Raw genomic sequence first — 14,023 nt, forward strand, 5'->3', positions numbered from 1 at the left:
TGAAATAAACACATTTTTAGCCATGTGTTTGCATTACTGTGAAAAGTTATAGTTGTAAAAAAATCCCACAGAGATTTATTTATTATTATTCCTTTTGTTACTTTTTTCATTAACATATATTTTAATAAGACATTTCATAATATTTTCCAGTCAAACATGTTTAATAGTAATATATTTACATCTGGAATAGTAAAACAATTGCATATGAAATACATTATGTACATAAATACATTTATACAAAGTGTTTAAAATAGAAGTAAGTAATGGTGGACTTGACCTATAACTATAACCTTTGCAAAGATTAAAATGGTATTTTAGTTTTAGAAAACATATAGCACATACTGTATATAACAGGAAATTGTCACGCACTTGTTCAATTTGTTTTCAGCATCAATTCTCAGTTTTAAAATCTCTGCTTGCTGTCCGTAAGATTGATCAAAACGTACCCTTGTCATGTAAAGAAGTATGTTGCATGTTCTAGTATAGTTTTCAGAACTAAGTGTTGTAGTAAGCCCTGTACCTCTTTGTCCGTTACTTGACAAAGACAGTTTTTGAAGAATTTTGATGACAATAAGAAGAGATCCTAAAATTTTATGCAGTAAGTTATTGGAAAATTATATAAGTTTTCATTAAACAAAAATTAAGCTTTCTTTATTAAAAATTAAACAGCATTTAAGGATTTTTTCTTTGCACGTAATGTTCAAAATAAAAAAATAAACATGTGAAGAAATAAACATAAATTATTTTTTTATAGCTTCATCTTTGACAAAATTGGTCCTCATGAGGTCATTTCTACCAATGTTGTGGGGTGTCTGATAACTTTAATGTGTTTTGTTTTCCTAGAAAAAGAGAATATTAATTAGCATAACTCTGTATAAAGATGTACATGTTTACTGTAAAAAAAAAATATTTATATTCAGAGATTAATTGGTGTTTAGGAAGGAAATACATTTACTAACAAAATAAAGTAAATATTCTCAGAGCAAACAACAGTAATGCATTCAGTCAAATCAGAATTAGTAATCTCAATAATGACAGGAATGCTCCTTTCATAAAAATGTACATTTTATTCCATATAAAATATACAAAAGGCACACCAAATAACAAACATGTTATTCAGAGCAACTAGGCAGGTACTTGAGCACTGACTCCTGGGCATAACACAAAAGTCAATATGTGACATATTTTTTGGCACTAGTGTTCTTGCACATTGGGTAAACATTAGAGATGAGCGAACACTAAAATGTTCGAGATTCGAAATTCGATTCGAACAGCCGCTCAATGTTCGTGTGTTCGAACGGGTTTCAAACCCCATTATAGTCTATGGGGAACAGATACTCGTTAAGGGGGAAACCCAAATCCGTGTCTGGAGGGTCACCAAGTCCACTATGACACCCCAGGAAATGATGCCAACACCTCTGGAATGACACTGGGACAGCAGGGGAAGCATGTCTGGGGGCATCTAACACACCAAAGACCCTCTATTACCCCAACATCACAGCCTAACAACTACACACTTTACACACTCAATACCACCTCTCTGACAGTAGGAAAACACCTTGAAACATGTGTATTTGGCACTTGCAGTGAGGAGAGCTTGTCACCAGCAGTGAATTTGGCCCTTGTAGTAAGTTGAGGTTGGCACCAACATTTGTTTTGAAAATCAGGGTGGATTGAGCCTCTAACCAGCAGAGTTTGGGCAAATTCATGGTGGAGGGAGCCTCTAAACACCCCAGTTTGGGCAAATTCATGGTGGAGGGAGCCTCTAAAAACCCCAGTTTGGACCAATTCATGGTGGAGGGAGCCTCTAACCAGCCCAGTTTGGGCAAATTCATGGTGGAGGGAGCCTCTAACCAGCCCAGTTTGGACCAATTAATGGTGGAGGGAGCCTCTAACCAGCCCAGTTTGGACCAATTAATGGTGGAGGGAGCCTCTAAACAGCCAAGTTTGGACCAATTAATGGTGGAGGGAGCCTCTAAACAGCCAAGTTTTGGGAAATTCATGGTGGAGGGAGCCTCTAACCAGCCCAGTTTGGACCAATTAATGGTGGAGGGAGCCTCTAACCACCCCAGTTTGGACCAATTCATGGTGGAGGGAGCCTCTAAACAGCCAAGTTTGGACCAATTCATGGTAGAGGGAGCCTCTAAAAACCCCAGTTTGGACCAATTCATGGTGGAGGGAGCCTCTAACCAGCCCAGTTTGGGCAAATTCATGGTGGAGGGAGCCTCTAAACAGGCCAGTTTGGGCAAATTCATGGTGGAGGGAGCCTCTAACCAGCCCAGTTTGGACCAATTAATGGTGGAGGGAGCCTCTAACCAGCCCAGTTTGGACCAATTCATGGTGGAGGGAGCCTCTAAACAGCCAAGTTTGGACCAATTCATGGTGGAGGGAGCCTCTAAAAACCCCAGTTTGGACCAATTCATGGTGGAGGGAGCCTCTAACCAGCCCAGTTTGGGCAAATTCATGGTGGAGGGAGCCTCTAAACAGGCCAGTTTGGGCAAATTCATGGTGGAGGGAGCCTCTAACCAGCCCAGTTTGGACCAATTAATGGTGGAGGGAGCCTCTAAACAGCCAAGTTTTGGGAAATTCATGGTGGAGGGAGCCTCTAACCAGCCCAGTTTGGACCAATTCATGGTGGAGGGAGCCTCTAAACAGCCCAGTTTGGGCAAATTCATGGTGGAGGGAGCCTCTAAAAAACCCAGTTTGGACCAATTCATGGTGGAGGGAGCCTCTAACCAGCCCAGTTTGGACCAATTAATGGTGGAGGGAGCCTCTAAACAGCCAAGTTTGGACCAATTCATGGTGGAGGGAGCCTCTAAAAACCCCAGTTTGGACCAATTCATGGTGGAGGGAGCCTCTAACCAGCCCAGTTTGGGCAAATTCATGGTGGAGGGAGCCTCTAAACAGCCCAGTTTGGGCAAATTCATGGTGGAGGGAGCCTCTAACCAGCCCAGTTTGGACCAATTCATGGTGGAGGGAGCCTCTAACCAGCCCAGTTTGGACCAATTAATGGTGGAGGGAGCCTCTAACCAGCCCAGTTTGGACCAATTAATGGTGGAGGGAGCCTCTAAACAGCCAAGTTTTGGGAAATTCATGGTGGAGGGAGCCTCTAACCAGCCCAGTTTGGACCAATTCATGGTGGAGGGAGCCTCTAAACAGCCCAGTTTGGGCAAATTCATGGTGGAGGGAGCCTCTAAAAAACCCAGTTTGGACCAATTCATGGTGGAGGGAGCCTCTAACCAGCCCAGTTTGGGCAAATTCATGGTGGAGGGAGCCTCTAAACAGGCCAGTTTGGGCAAATTCATGGTGGAGGGAGCCTCTAACCAGCCCAGTTTGGACCAATTAATGGTGGAGGGAGCCTCTAAACAGCCAAGTTTTGGGAAATTCATGGTGGAGGGAGCCTCTAACCAGCCCAGTTTGGACCAATTCATGGTGGAGGGAGCCTCTAAACAGCCCAGTTTGGGCAAATTCATGGTGGAGGGAGCCTCTAAAAAACCCAGTTTGGACCAATTCATGGTGGAGGGAGCCTCTAACCAGCCCAGTTTGGACCAATTAATGGTGGAGGGAGCCTCTAAACAGCCAAGTTTGGACCAATTCATGGTGGAGGGAGCCTCTAAAAAACCCAGTTTGGACCAATTCATGGTGGAGGGAGCCTCTAACCAGCCCAGTTTGGGCAAATTCATGGTGGAGGGAGCCTCTAAACAGCCCAGTTTGGGCAAATTCATGGTGGAGGGAGCCTCTAACCAGCCCAGTTTGGACCAATTAATGGTGGAGGGAGCCTCTAACCAGCCCAGTTTGGACCAATTAATGGTGGAGGGAGCCTCTAACCAGCCCAGTTTGGACCAATTAATGGTGGAGGGAGCCTCTAAACAGCCAAGTTTTGGGAAATTCATGGTGGAGGGAGCCTCTAACCAGCCCAGTTTGGACCAATTCATGGTGGAGGGAGCCTCTAAACAGCCCAGTTTGGGCAAATTCATGGTGGAGGGAGCCTCTAAAAAACCCAGTTTGGACCAATTCATGGTGGAGGGAGCCTCTAACCAGCCCAGTTTGGACCAATTAATGGTGGAGGGAGCCTCTAAACAGCCAAGTTTTGGGAAATTCATGGTGGAGGGAGCCTCTAACCAGCCCAGTTTGGACCAATTCATGGTGGAGGGAGCCTCTAAACAGCCCAGTTTGGGCAAATTCATGGTGGAGGGAGCCTCTAAAAAACCCAGTTTGGACCAATTCATGGTGGAGGGAGCCTCTAACCAGCCCAGTTTGGACCAATTAATGGTGGAGGGAGCCTCTAAACAGCCAAGTTTTGGGAAATTCATGGTGGAGGGAGCCTCTAACCAGCCCAGTTTGGACCAATTCATGGTGGAGGGAGCCTCTAAACAGCCCAGTTTGGGCAAATTCATGGTGGAGGGAGCCTCTAAAAAACCCAGTTTGGACCAATTCATGGTGGAGGGAGCCTCTAACCAGCCCAGTTTGGACCAATTAATGGTGGAGGGAGCCTCTAAACAGCCAAGTTTTGGGAAATTCATGGTGGAGGGAGCCTCTAACCAGCCCAGTTTGGACCAATTAATGGTGGAGGGAGCCTCTAAACAGCCAAGTTTTGGGAAATTCATGGTGGAGGGAGCCTCTAACCAGCCCAGTTTGGACCAATTCATGGTGGAGGGAGCCTCTAAACAGCCCAGTTTGGGCAAATTCATGGTGGAGGGAGCCTCTAAAAAACCCAGTTTGGACCAATTCATGGTGGAGGGAGCCTCTAACCAGCCCAGTTTGGACCAATTAATGGTGGAGGGAGCCTCTAAACAGCCAAGTTTGGACCAATTCATGGTGGAGGGAGCCTCTAAAAACCCCAGTTTGGACCAATTCATGGTGGAGGGAGCCTCTAACCAGCCCAGTTTGGGCAAATTCATGGTGGAGGGAGCCTCTAAACAGCCCAGTTTGGGCAAATTCATGGTGGAGGGAGCCTCTAACCAGCCCAGTTTGGACCAATTAATGGTGGAGGGAGCCTCTAACCAGCCCAGTTTGGACCAATTAATGGTGGAGGGAGCCTCTAACCAGCCCAGTTTGGACCAATTAATGGTGGAGGGAGCCTCTAAACAGCCAAGTTTTGGGAAATTCATGGTGGAGGGAGCCTCTAACCAGCCCAGTTTGGACCAATTCATGGTGGAGGGAGCCTCTAAACAGCCCAGTTTGGGCAAATTCATGGTGGAGGGAGCCTCTAAAAAACCCAGTTTGGACCAATTCATGGTGGAGGGAGCCTCTAACCAGCCCAGTTTGGACCAATTAATGGTGGAGGGAGCCTCTAAACAGCCAAGTTTGGACCAATTCATGGTGGAGGGAGCCTAGTATTAGCAGAATTGTGCAACGCTTATGGTGGATGAGTATGAGGATGCGGAGGAATTGGAGAGGTTGAGTACAGACATGGAGTTTCATGTTGGGGTGCTTTACACAGGTGGGCACAAAAATGAAGGCTCTATCCAGTGGTGGTTCATTTTTATCAAAGTGAGCCGGTCGGCACTCTCAGCTGACAGACGGGTGCGCTTGTCAGTGATGATGCCACCGGCTGCACTGAACACCCTCTCAGATAGGACGCTGGCGGCAGGACAGGACAGCACCTCCAAGGCATATAGGGCAAGTTCAAGCCACAGGTCCAACTTCGACACCCAATACGTGTAGGGCGCAGAGGGGTCGGAGAGGACAGGGCTGTGGTCGGAAAGGTATTCCCGCAACATGCGCCTATACTTCTCACGCCTGGTGACACTAGGACCCTCCGTGGCGGCACTTTGGCGAGGGGGTGCCATCAAGGTGTCCCAGACCTTAGACAGTGTGCCCCTCGTTTGTGTGGACCGGTGAGAACTTGGTTGCCTACTGGAGGAACTGCCCTCCCTGCCGCCAACGTCACATGCTGGAAACATCTCCATCATATTCTGCACCAATTGCCTGTGGCAAGCATTGATGCGATTGGCCCTCCCCTCTACCGGAATAAAAGACGAGATGTTGTTTTTATACTGGGGGTCAAGGATAGCAAAGATCCAGTACTGGTTGTCCTCCATGATTTTGACAATACGCTTGTCGGTTGTAAAGCACCCCAACATGAACTCAGCCATGTCTGCCACAGTGTTAGTTGGCATGACTCCTCTGGCCCCACCGGAAAGTTCAATCTCCATTTCCTCCTCATCCTCCATGTCTACCCATCCGCCCTGCAACAATGGGACGATTCGAAGTTGCCCGGAAGCCTCCTGTATCACCATCACATCATCGGACAACTCTTCTTCCTCCTCCTCCTCCTCCTCCTCCTCCATTAAACGCAGTGAAGCGGACAGATGTGTGGACCTACTCTCCAGCTGTGACGGATCGGATGCTATCCCTAACTCCTCTGTGTGATCTGAGTTATCCCTGATGTCAATCAGGGATTCTCTCAGAACACACAAGAGCGGGATTGTAAGGCTCACCATCGCATCCTCAGAGCTCACCCTCCTTGTGGACTCCTCAAAGACCCGTAGGATGTCACAAAGGTCTCTCATCCATGGCCACTCATGGATGTGAAACTGAGGCAGCTGACTTTGTGGCACCCTAGGGTTTTGTAGCTGGTATTCCATCAAAGGTCTCTGCTGCTCAACCACTCTATTCAACATCTGAAACGTTGAGTTCCAGCGTGTGGGGACGTCGCACAAAAGCCGGTGTTGTGGCACATGCAGGCGTTGCTGGAGAGATTTTAATCTAGCAGCGGCTACTGTCGACTTGCGAAAGTGGGCGCACATGCGCCGCACTTTCACCAGTAGCTCTGGAACATTGGGGTAGCTCTTTAGGAAACGTTGCACCACTAGGTTGAAGACGTGGGCCAGGCATGGAACATGTTGGAGTCCGGCAAGCTCCAGAGTTGCTACCAGGTTCCGGCCGTTATCACAAACGACCATGCCTGGGCCCAGGTGCAGCGGCTCAAACCATATTGCCGTCTCATCGAGGAGGGCATCCCTCACCTCGGAGGCAGTGTGCTGTCTGTCCCCCAAGCTGATCAGCTTCAGCACAGCCTGCTGACGTCTACCAACGCCAGTGCTGCAACGTTTCCAACTCGTAGCTGGGGTCAATCTAACAGTGGAGGAGGAGGCGGTGGCGGAGGAGGAGGCGGTGGCGGAGGAGGAGGCGGTAGAGGAGGAGGAGGAGGGGGGTGTTCTTCTCGTGTCCCTGCCAGGAATGTTAGGCGGGGAGACGAGGTACACCGGGCCAGTTTGGGAAGCAGTCCCAGCCTCAACTACATTCACCCAGTGTGCCGTCAGTGAAATGTAGCGTCCCTGTCCGCATGCACTTGTCCACGCGTCGGTGGTCAAGTGGACCTTTGTGCAAAGCGCGGAACTAAGGGCCCGCCTGATGTTGAGTGACACGTGCTGGTGCAAGGCGGGGACGGCACACCGGGAGAAGTAGTGACGGCTAGGGACGGCATAGCGAGGTGCCGCAGTTGCCATCAGGTCCAGGAAGGCGGGAGTTTCAACAAGCCGGAACGCCAACATCTCCTGGGCCAGCAGTTTAGCGATGTTGGCGTTCAAGGCTTGCGCGTGTGGGTGGTTAGCAGTGTATTTCTGCCGCCGCTCCAATGTCTGAGAGATGGTGGGTTGTTGTAAAGAAACGCCTGATGGTGCCTTTGATGGTGCAGGAGAAGGAGATAAGACAGGACCAGGGGAGGATGAGGTAGAAGTCAACAAAGTGGCGGAGGCAGATGAAGTGGTGTCCTGGCTCGTCCTCTGGAGTGCATCGCCAGCACAGTCAGCAGTGGCAGTGGCAGAGGCAGAGGCAGTGGCAGAGGCAGTGGCAGTGGCGTGAACGGCAGGCGGCCTTTGTCCTGCCGTTGCTGCCTGCCACTGATTCCAGTGCTTGGATTCCAAATGACGGCGCATTGAAGTGGTGGACAGGTTGCTCTTCTCAGAGCCCCTAATCAATTTCGAGAGGCAAATTGTGCAGACAACACTATATCTGTCCTCGGCGCATTCCTTGAAAAAACTCCACACCTTCGAGAAACGTGCCCTCGAGGTGGGAGTTTTTCGGGGCTGGGTACGAACTGGAACATCTTGGGAGATTCCGGGTGTGGCCTGGCTTCGCCTAAGCTGCTGACCTCTGCCTCTGCCTCTAGCTACCCTTTTTGGTGCTGCACCTGCCTCAACATCCACACTACTTTCCCCGCTTGACATCCCCCCTGTCCAGGTCGGGTCAGTGTCCTCATCATCCACCACTTCCTCTTCCAACTCCTGTCTCATCTCCTCCTCCCGCACAATGCGCCGGTCAACTGGATGCCCTGACGGCAACTGCGTCACATCATCGTCGATGAGGGTGGGTTGCTGGTCATCCACCACCAAATCGAACGGAGATGGAGGAGACTCTAGTGTTTGAGCATCTGGACACAGATGCTCCTCTGTTAGGTTCGTGGAATCGTGACGTGGAGAGGCAGGTTGAGGGACAATGAAAGGAGCGGAGAACAGCTCTGGGGAGCAGGGACAGTTTGGGTTATTGTTCTGTAAAGCTTCGGAATTTTGGGAGGAAGGAAGACAAGACTGTTGGGTAATAGGAGGAGAGGAGGCAGAGTCTGACTGGCTGCTGGACAATGTGCTGTAAGCGTTCTCTGACAGCCATTGCAAGACCTGTTCCTGGTTCTCGGGCCTACTAAGGTTTGTACCCTGCAGTTTAGTTAATGTGGCAAGCAACCCTGGCACTGTGGAGTGGCGCAATGCTTGCTGCCCCACAGGAGTAGGCACGGGACGCCCTGTGGCTTCACTGCTACCTTGCTCCCCAGAACCATTCCCCCAACCTCGCCCACGGCCTCGTCCACGTCCCTTTCCGGGAGCCTTGCGCATTTTGAATTCCTAGTTAGAAATTGGCACTGTATACCAGTAGTAAAAATTGTGGGTGCACGTAACCCCAATATATTCTTTGAATTCCCAGTCAGAAACTGGCACTATATGGCAGTAGCAAGAAATGAGGGTATTTATAACCCCAATATATTCTTTGAATTCCCAGTCAGACAATGGCACTGTATACCAGTAGTAAAAATTGTGGGTGCACGTAACCCCAATATATTCTTTGAATTCCCAGTCAGAAACTGGCACTATATGGCAGTAGCAAGAAATGAGGGTATTTGTATTCCCAATATACTCTTTGAATTCCCAGTCAGACAATGGCACTGTATACCAGTAGTAAAAATTGTGGGCGCACGTAACCCCAATATATTCTTTGAATTACCAGTCAGAAACTGGCACTATATGGCAGTAGCAAGAAATGAGGGTATTTATAACCCCAATATATTCTTTGAATTCCCAGTCAGACAATGGCACTGTATACCAGTAGTAAAAATTGTGGGTGCACGTAACCCCAATATATTCTTTGAATTCCCAGTCAGACACTGGCACTATATGGCAGTAGCAAGAAATGAGGGTATTTGTATTCCCAATATACTCTTTGAATTCCCAGTCAGACAATGGCACTGTATACCAGTAGTAAAAATTGTGGGTGCACGTAACCCCAATATATTCTTTGAATTCCCAGTCAGACACTGGCACTATATGGCAGTAGCAAGAAATGAGGGTATTTGTATTCCCAATATACTCTTTGAATTCCCAGTCAGACAATGGCACTGTATACCAGTAGTAAAAATTGTGGGTGCACGTAACCCCAATATATTCTTTGAATTCCCAGTCAGACACTGGCACTATATGGCAGTAGCAAGAAATGAGGGTATTTGTATTCCCAATATACTCTTTGAATTCCCAGTCAGACAATGGCACTGTATACCAGTAGTAAAAATTGTGGGTGCACGTAACCCCAATATATTCTTTGAATTCCCAGTCAGACACTGGCACTATATGGCAGTAGCAAGAAATGAGGGTATTTGTATTCCCAATATATTCTTTGAATTCCCAGTCAGACAATGGCACTGTATACCAGTAGTAAAAATTGTGGGTGTATATAGCCCCAATTCTATTGCTAGGGGACTTGCAGGGTATTTCTGGGGTGAAGGTGGGGGGGGCACACCGTTGGAACGGGTATCGGGGTATATATCGGGTATACGGGAATACACTGACAGTGTATTCCATTCAGGATCCTGGGAAAGCTGGGTTGCGGCGATTGAGCCCGTCAGTGCCACGTTACACTGACAAGCTTCTCCCTGGAATTTAGCTCTTATAAGAGCTGTTGGTTGTCTTCTCCTTCCTATCCTAGCCTGTCCCTGCCTACCCAGAATCTAAGCCCTAGCTAGCTGGACGGAAACCTCCGTCCTCGGTGAATTGCAAGCTCAGAATGACGCGAAGCTGGGCGTCGCTGTTCTTTTAAATTAGAGGTCACATGTTTTCGGCAGCCAATGGGTTTTGCCTACTTTTTTCAACGTCACCGGTGTCGTAGTTCCTGTCCCACCTACCCTGCGCTGTTATTGGAGCAAAAAAGGCGCCAGGGAAGGTGGGAGGGGAATCGAGTAATGGCGCACTTTACCACGGTGTGTTCGATTCGATGAGTTCGATAGAACACTGTTCGCTCATCTCTAGTAAACATAGTTAAACAATGGCCCTAAAGTCTAGGCTGAAAACCTAGGAAATCAATGGGAGCCGCTCAGGAGTTTTTTCTGGGAGCCAGAAAAAAGAAGCGAGATGCTCCTTCTTCAGGCCGTTTCGTGTCACGATTCAGCCTAAAGACACACCCTCCTATGGACTAGGCCTATTCATTGGGCCTAATCCGGAGCGGAGTGCGTAGCTGGATGCCGGTGCAGTGCACCAGCTTTCAGTCACGGCTACCTGGTTCTTGAACCAGAATCTGAGGTGGCCTCTGCCTCAGGTTCCGGTCCAAAAAACCCGACTGAACTTACCCTAAACCCTAGCTAGCAACCACTTTTAAAACAGTACTGTACAGATGAAATTATTATGCTGACCCATCATCTATTTTTACAGACCATTTGCATGTCTACTTTTGTTGGTAGCACAGATCTTAATATCAGTTGTGATATGCACAAATATATATATATATATATATATATATATATATATATATATATATATATATATATCCTATTAGACCTAAATAATCATTTAAGTCTAATAGGTTATTTATGAATCAAGTCACTTTCAAACTGCGATGTCCTATGCCAGATTTTGTGGCCCTTTTATATTACTACTCGTTGTTGAAAGCCTGAGTCTACTGTGGAATCCTCTAGTACTTCGATAGGCCATTTTGATCCTGAATTCTCAGAATAAGAGTAGGTACTGTTTACACATAAGGAAGCATTCACACAGTAAAAAAAAGTTGTTTCCTTACTGTCCAATGTCAAAATCTCCTTCAAATTTTTTAACATAAGCCAAACAAGCAGAATGATTTTGATAGAAAATTTGACATTGTGTTTGAATGCAAGGGAGATGTTTTACAATTATGGTAAACCTATATTTAGATTTGAGTATTTATGCAAACTGACTCCCATATTATAGCAATTTTCCGTACTGACTGTGGTTTTGCTTTAGTAGAAAATCTTCCATGTACATTTGTAACAGTTGTGTCTTAAATGAGTTTACTTTGTATGCGTGACTTTGCCATGTTTTTCCCATGCTTTTGATTATTTTTAAGTTGTCTTACTAGAAAGTTCTCTTTCATGTCAAACTTTCATAAACTTATTACTTACTTATTTTTTCCTCCCAGTATTGCTTTTACTTCTTTAATATTAGGATCGACACACTTTTTAGAAGAAGTCTTTTTAGAGTGTTTCAAGACAACACTGCAATTAAATAAATATTTTGTATATGAATTCTCTATCATATAGTATTATCTTTAAATGTTTCATTTTGCATTTCAAGCACACACAAAAGGCAAAAATATTAACTGAGGGAAAACATAAAAGCAGAACTGGCAAAATAAATCAACAGTACAGTATCATTACCAAAATTCAACAGTATATCATATCCACAAGTACTAGTATTAAGATTTAGTGCATGAATGAAAGATTTCTGTACATTTTGTGGATTTACATACACAAGTCTGTTGGTTTTGTGTAATTGTACAGTGGAATTTTTAATACTGTATATCTACTTGTAACTTAAAGGGGCTGTCCAGAAATTACAGCTTTTTACCATGAGGCTATGGAAGATGCAATAAAAAAACAAAAACAAAAAAAAATCACGACCCTAGCGCTCCAGTGTCACAGCCTGGTTGCTTGTCCCGATGAAAGTCCTCGCCTCATGTGACCTCATAAAGCCACTAACTGGAGACTAAGTATATAAGAAAAAATAATAAATGTATATTGTGATTATAATGTGATTATGAAGTCTTCCTTCTTTCTTCTTCTGTTACTTAGCTGCTATGGACTCCTATTATATCTTCTCTTCTCAGCATATGTGTGCCTACGTCTGTAATATATTACTGTGTATTATCCTGTATCTGTATTACTATGCTGCTGTAACATACTGAAATTTCCCCACTGTGGGACTATTAAAGGATTATCTTATTTTATCTTATATTGTATATAAGAGTCAGGGACAGTTGAATACGTTTTGTGTTAATTATTTTTTTTTTTTATCCCAGCCTCCTAGCAAAAAGTCTTAATTCCTCGAAATCCCTTTAAGACATGGCACATTATTCATTGTAATATAAACCTCTGGAGCTACACAATATTTTTTGGAAATATTCATGTAGACAGTTGGTCGACAGTCACATATTTCATTCACATGGTATCATAAAAAATATCAAAGCGTTATTATACTCAGATTACTTACACATATTCTTCTTTTCCACATTTAGAGCTTGGAGGAAATATTTCAAGCTGTATTACTTTTTTGATTTGAAGTTTTATAAGGCCTGGGCCTGAACATTTGCACCGTTTACCACGTGGTCCTAGAAAAGTTAATGATAATAAGTAATGAATATACAGTAAATCATAAACTAATTAAAATAAAGGTATACATATTAATGATAGGCATTTTATACTACATTATTATAGACACCTATGCCAAATGTCTATAATTATAAAGGTATTATATAGATATACTATAAATAACAGGCAGTGAATAATAAAGGTATGTGGCTTATACTAAATAACAATCATGTATATCAAATACATATATATATATATATATTTATATAAATAAACATTAGCAAGTTGATATGGCTGTACCTTGTGCAAGAGCAGAAGAGAGCAGGAGAACAGTAATGATGACAGCAATCTTGTAGACCATGATGTTAGATGAAATAAGGAACTTTCTTCTGGGACAGCTAAAACGTAGACTCAGAGCTGCTGTGTATTTTTATACTCTGAGTTACGTCACTATTGTGGGAGTGCTTGGTTAACATTTCTGCTAAACACTGACTGATAGGAAATGGAAACTGAAAGTGTAAGATGATTCCCTGGGATTTTCCTATAATATGCTGTTCACTTAAAGGGAGCCAAGGAGATATTTTTATAGACCACTGCATTATGAAATAAAGTGTTAAAATAATACAGACAAACTGCACCCCAGATTCATTTGTGATTAAGGGGTTAAATACAGAGGAATGGAAATTAAATCCTTTACTACCAAAATACAGTAAATATTCTCAGAGCAAGCAACAGGGATACAGTCAATCAAAACAGGATTAATAATCAAAATAATGGCAGGAATGCCCCTTTCCATAAAATATACATTTTATTATATAAAAAAATATACAAAAAACAAACCAAATAACAAATGTGCTCTTCAGATCAACTAGTCAGGTACTTGAGCACTGGCTCCGGGAAATAGCCCCAAAGTCAATATGCAACATAGTTTTTTGGTCCTAGTATTCTTGGCCATTGGGCAAACATAGTTAAACAATGGCCCTAAAGTCTAGACTGAACATAAGACACGATTATATTGCAATTATATTAATGAGTATAATAAAGTATGCCAAGGCTAAGTTCATATTCACACATTCAATATAATTTAAATATCACAGAGGATAGGGATTTTTGGAGGAAGGTAAAGCATTTCAACAAATCAAACTTAACAGACAAAATAAATAAGTTGGCATCTGCTTATGTCAGTGCTTTTTCTAAATAGTA

The 14,023-nt window shown here is 44.7% G+C and overlaps 1 protein-coding gene across 1 annotated transcript; it reads right to left on the reverse strand.

The window, feature by feature from the left end:
- Positions 1-270: 270 nt before the first annotated feature.
- On the reverse strand, positions 271-13,204 carry LOC142195336 (C-X-C motif chemokine 11-like). The gene is made up of 4 exons (XM_075265036.1): positions 13,121-13,204; positions 12,723-12,840; positions 11,636-11,728; positions 271-839 (listed from the first exon to the last, which is right to left on the reverse strand). Exons 1-4 carry the CDS (start codon positions 13,179-13,181, stop codon positions 779-781), a joined length of 333 nt encoding a protein of 110 aa, XP_075121137.1. The 5' UTR covers positions 13,182-13,204; the 3' UTR covers positions 271-778.
- Positions 13,205-14,023: the final 819 nt, after the last annotated feature.

The sequence above is a fragment of the Leptodactylus fuscus genome, chromosome 1 (genome assembly GCF_031893055.1).
Source record: "Leptodactylus fuscus isolate aLepFus1 chromosome 1, aLepFus1.hap2, whole genome shotgun sequence".
Classification (NCBI taxonomy): Eukaryota; Metazoa; Chordata; class Amphibia; order Anura; family Leptodactylidae; genus Leptodactylus; species Leptodactylus fuscus.

Excerpts from the sequence above, each read along its gene's own strand:
- LOC142195336 (XM_075265036.1), bottom strand. The coding sequence starts at position 13,181 with ATGGTCTACAAGATTGCTGTCATCATTACTGTTCTCCTGCTCTCTTCT. Across the intron at positions 12,841-13,120 it reads CTCTTCTGCTCTTGCACAAG|GACCACGTGGTAAACGGTGC; the intron begins GTACAGCCATAT and ends TAACTTTTCTAG. Across the intron at positions 11,729-12,722 it reads TGTGGAAAAGAAGAATATGT|TGTTGTCTTGAAACACTCTA; the intron begins GTAAGTAATCTG and ends ATTTAATTGCAG.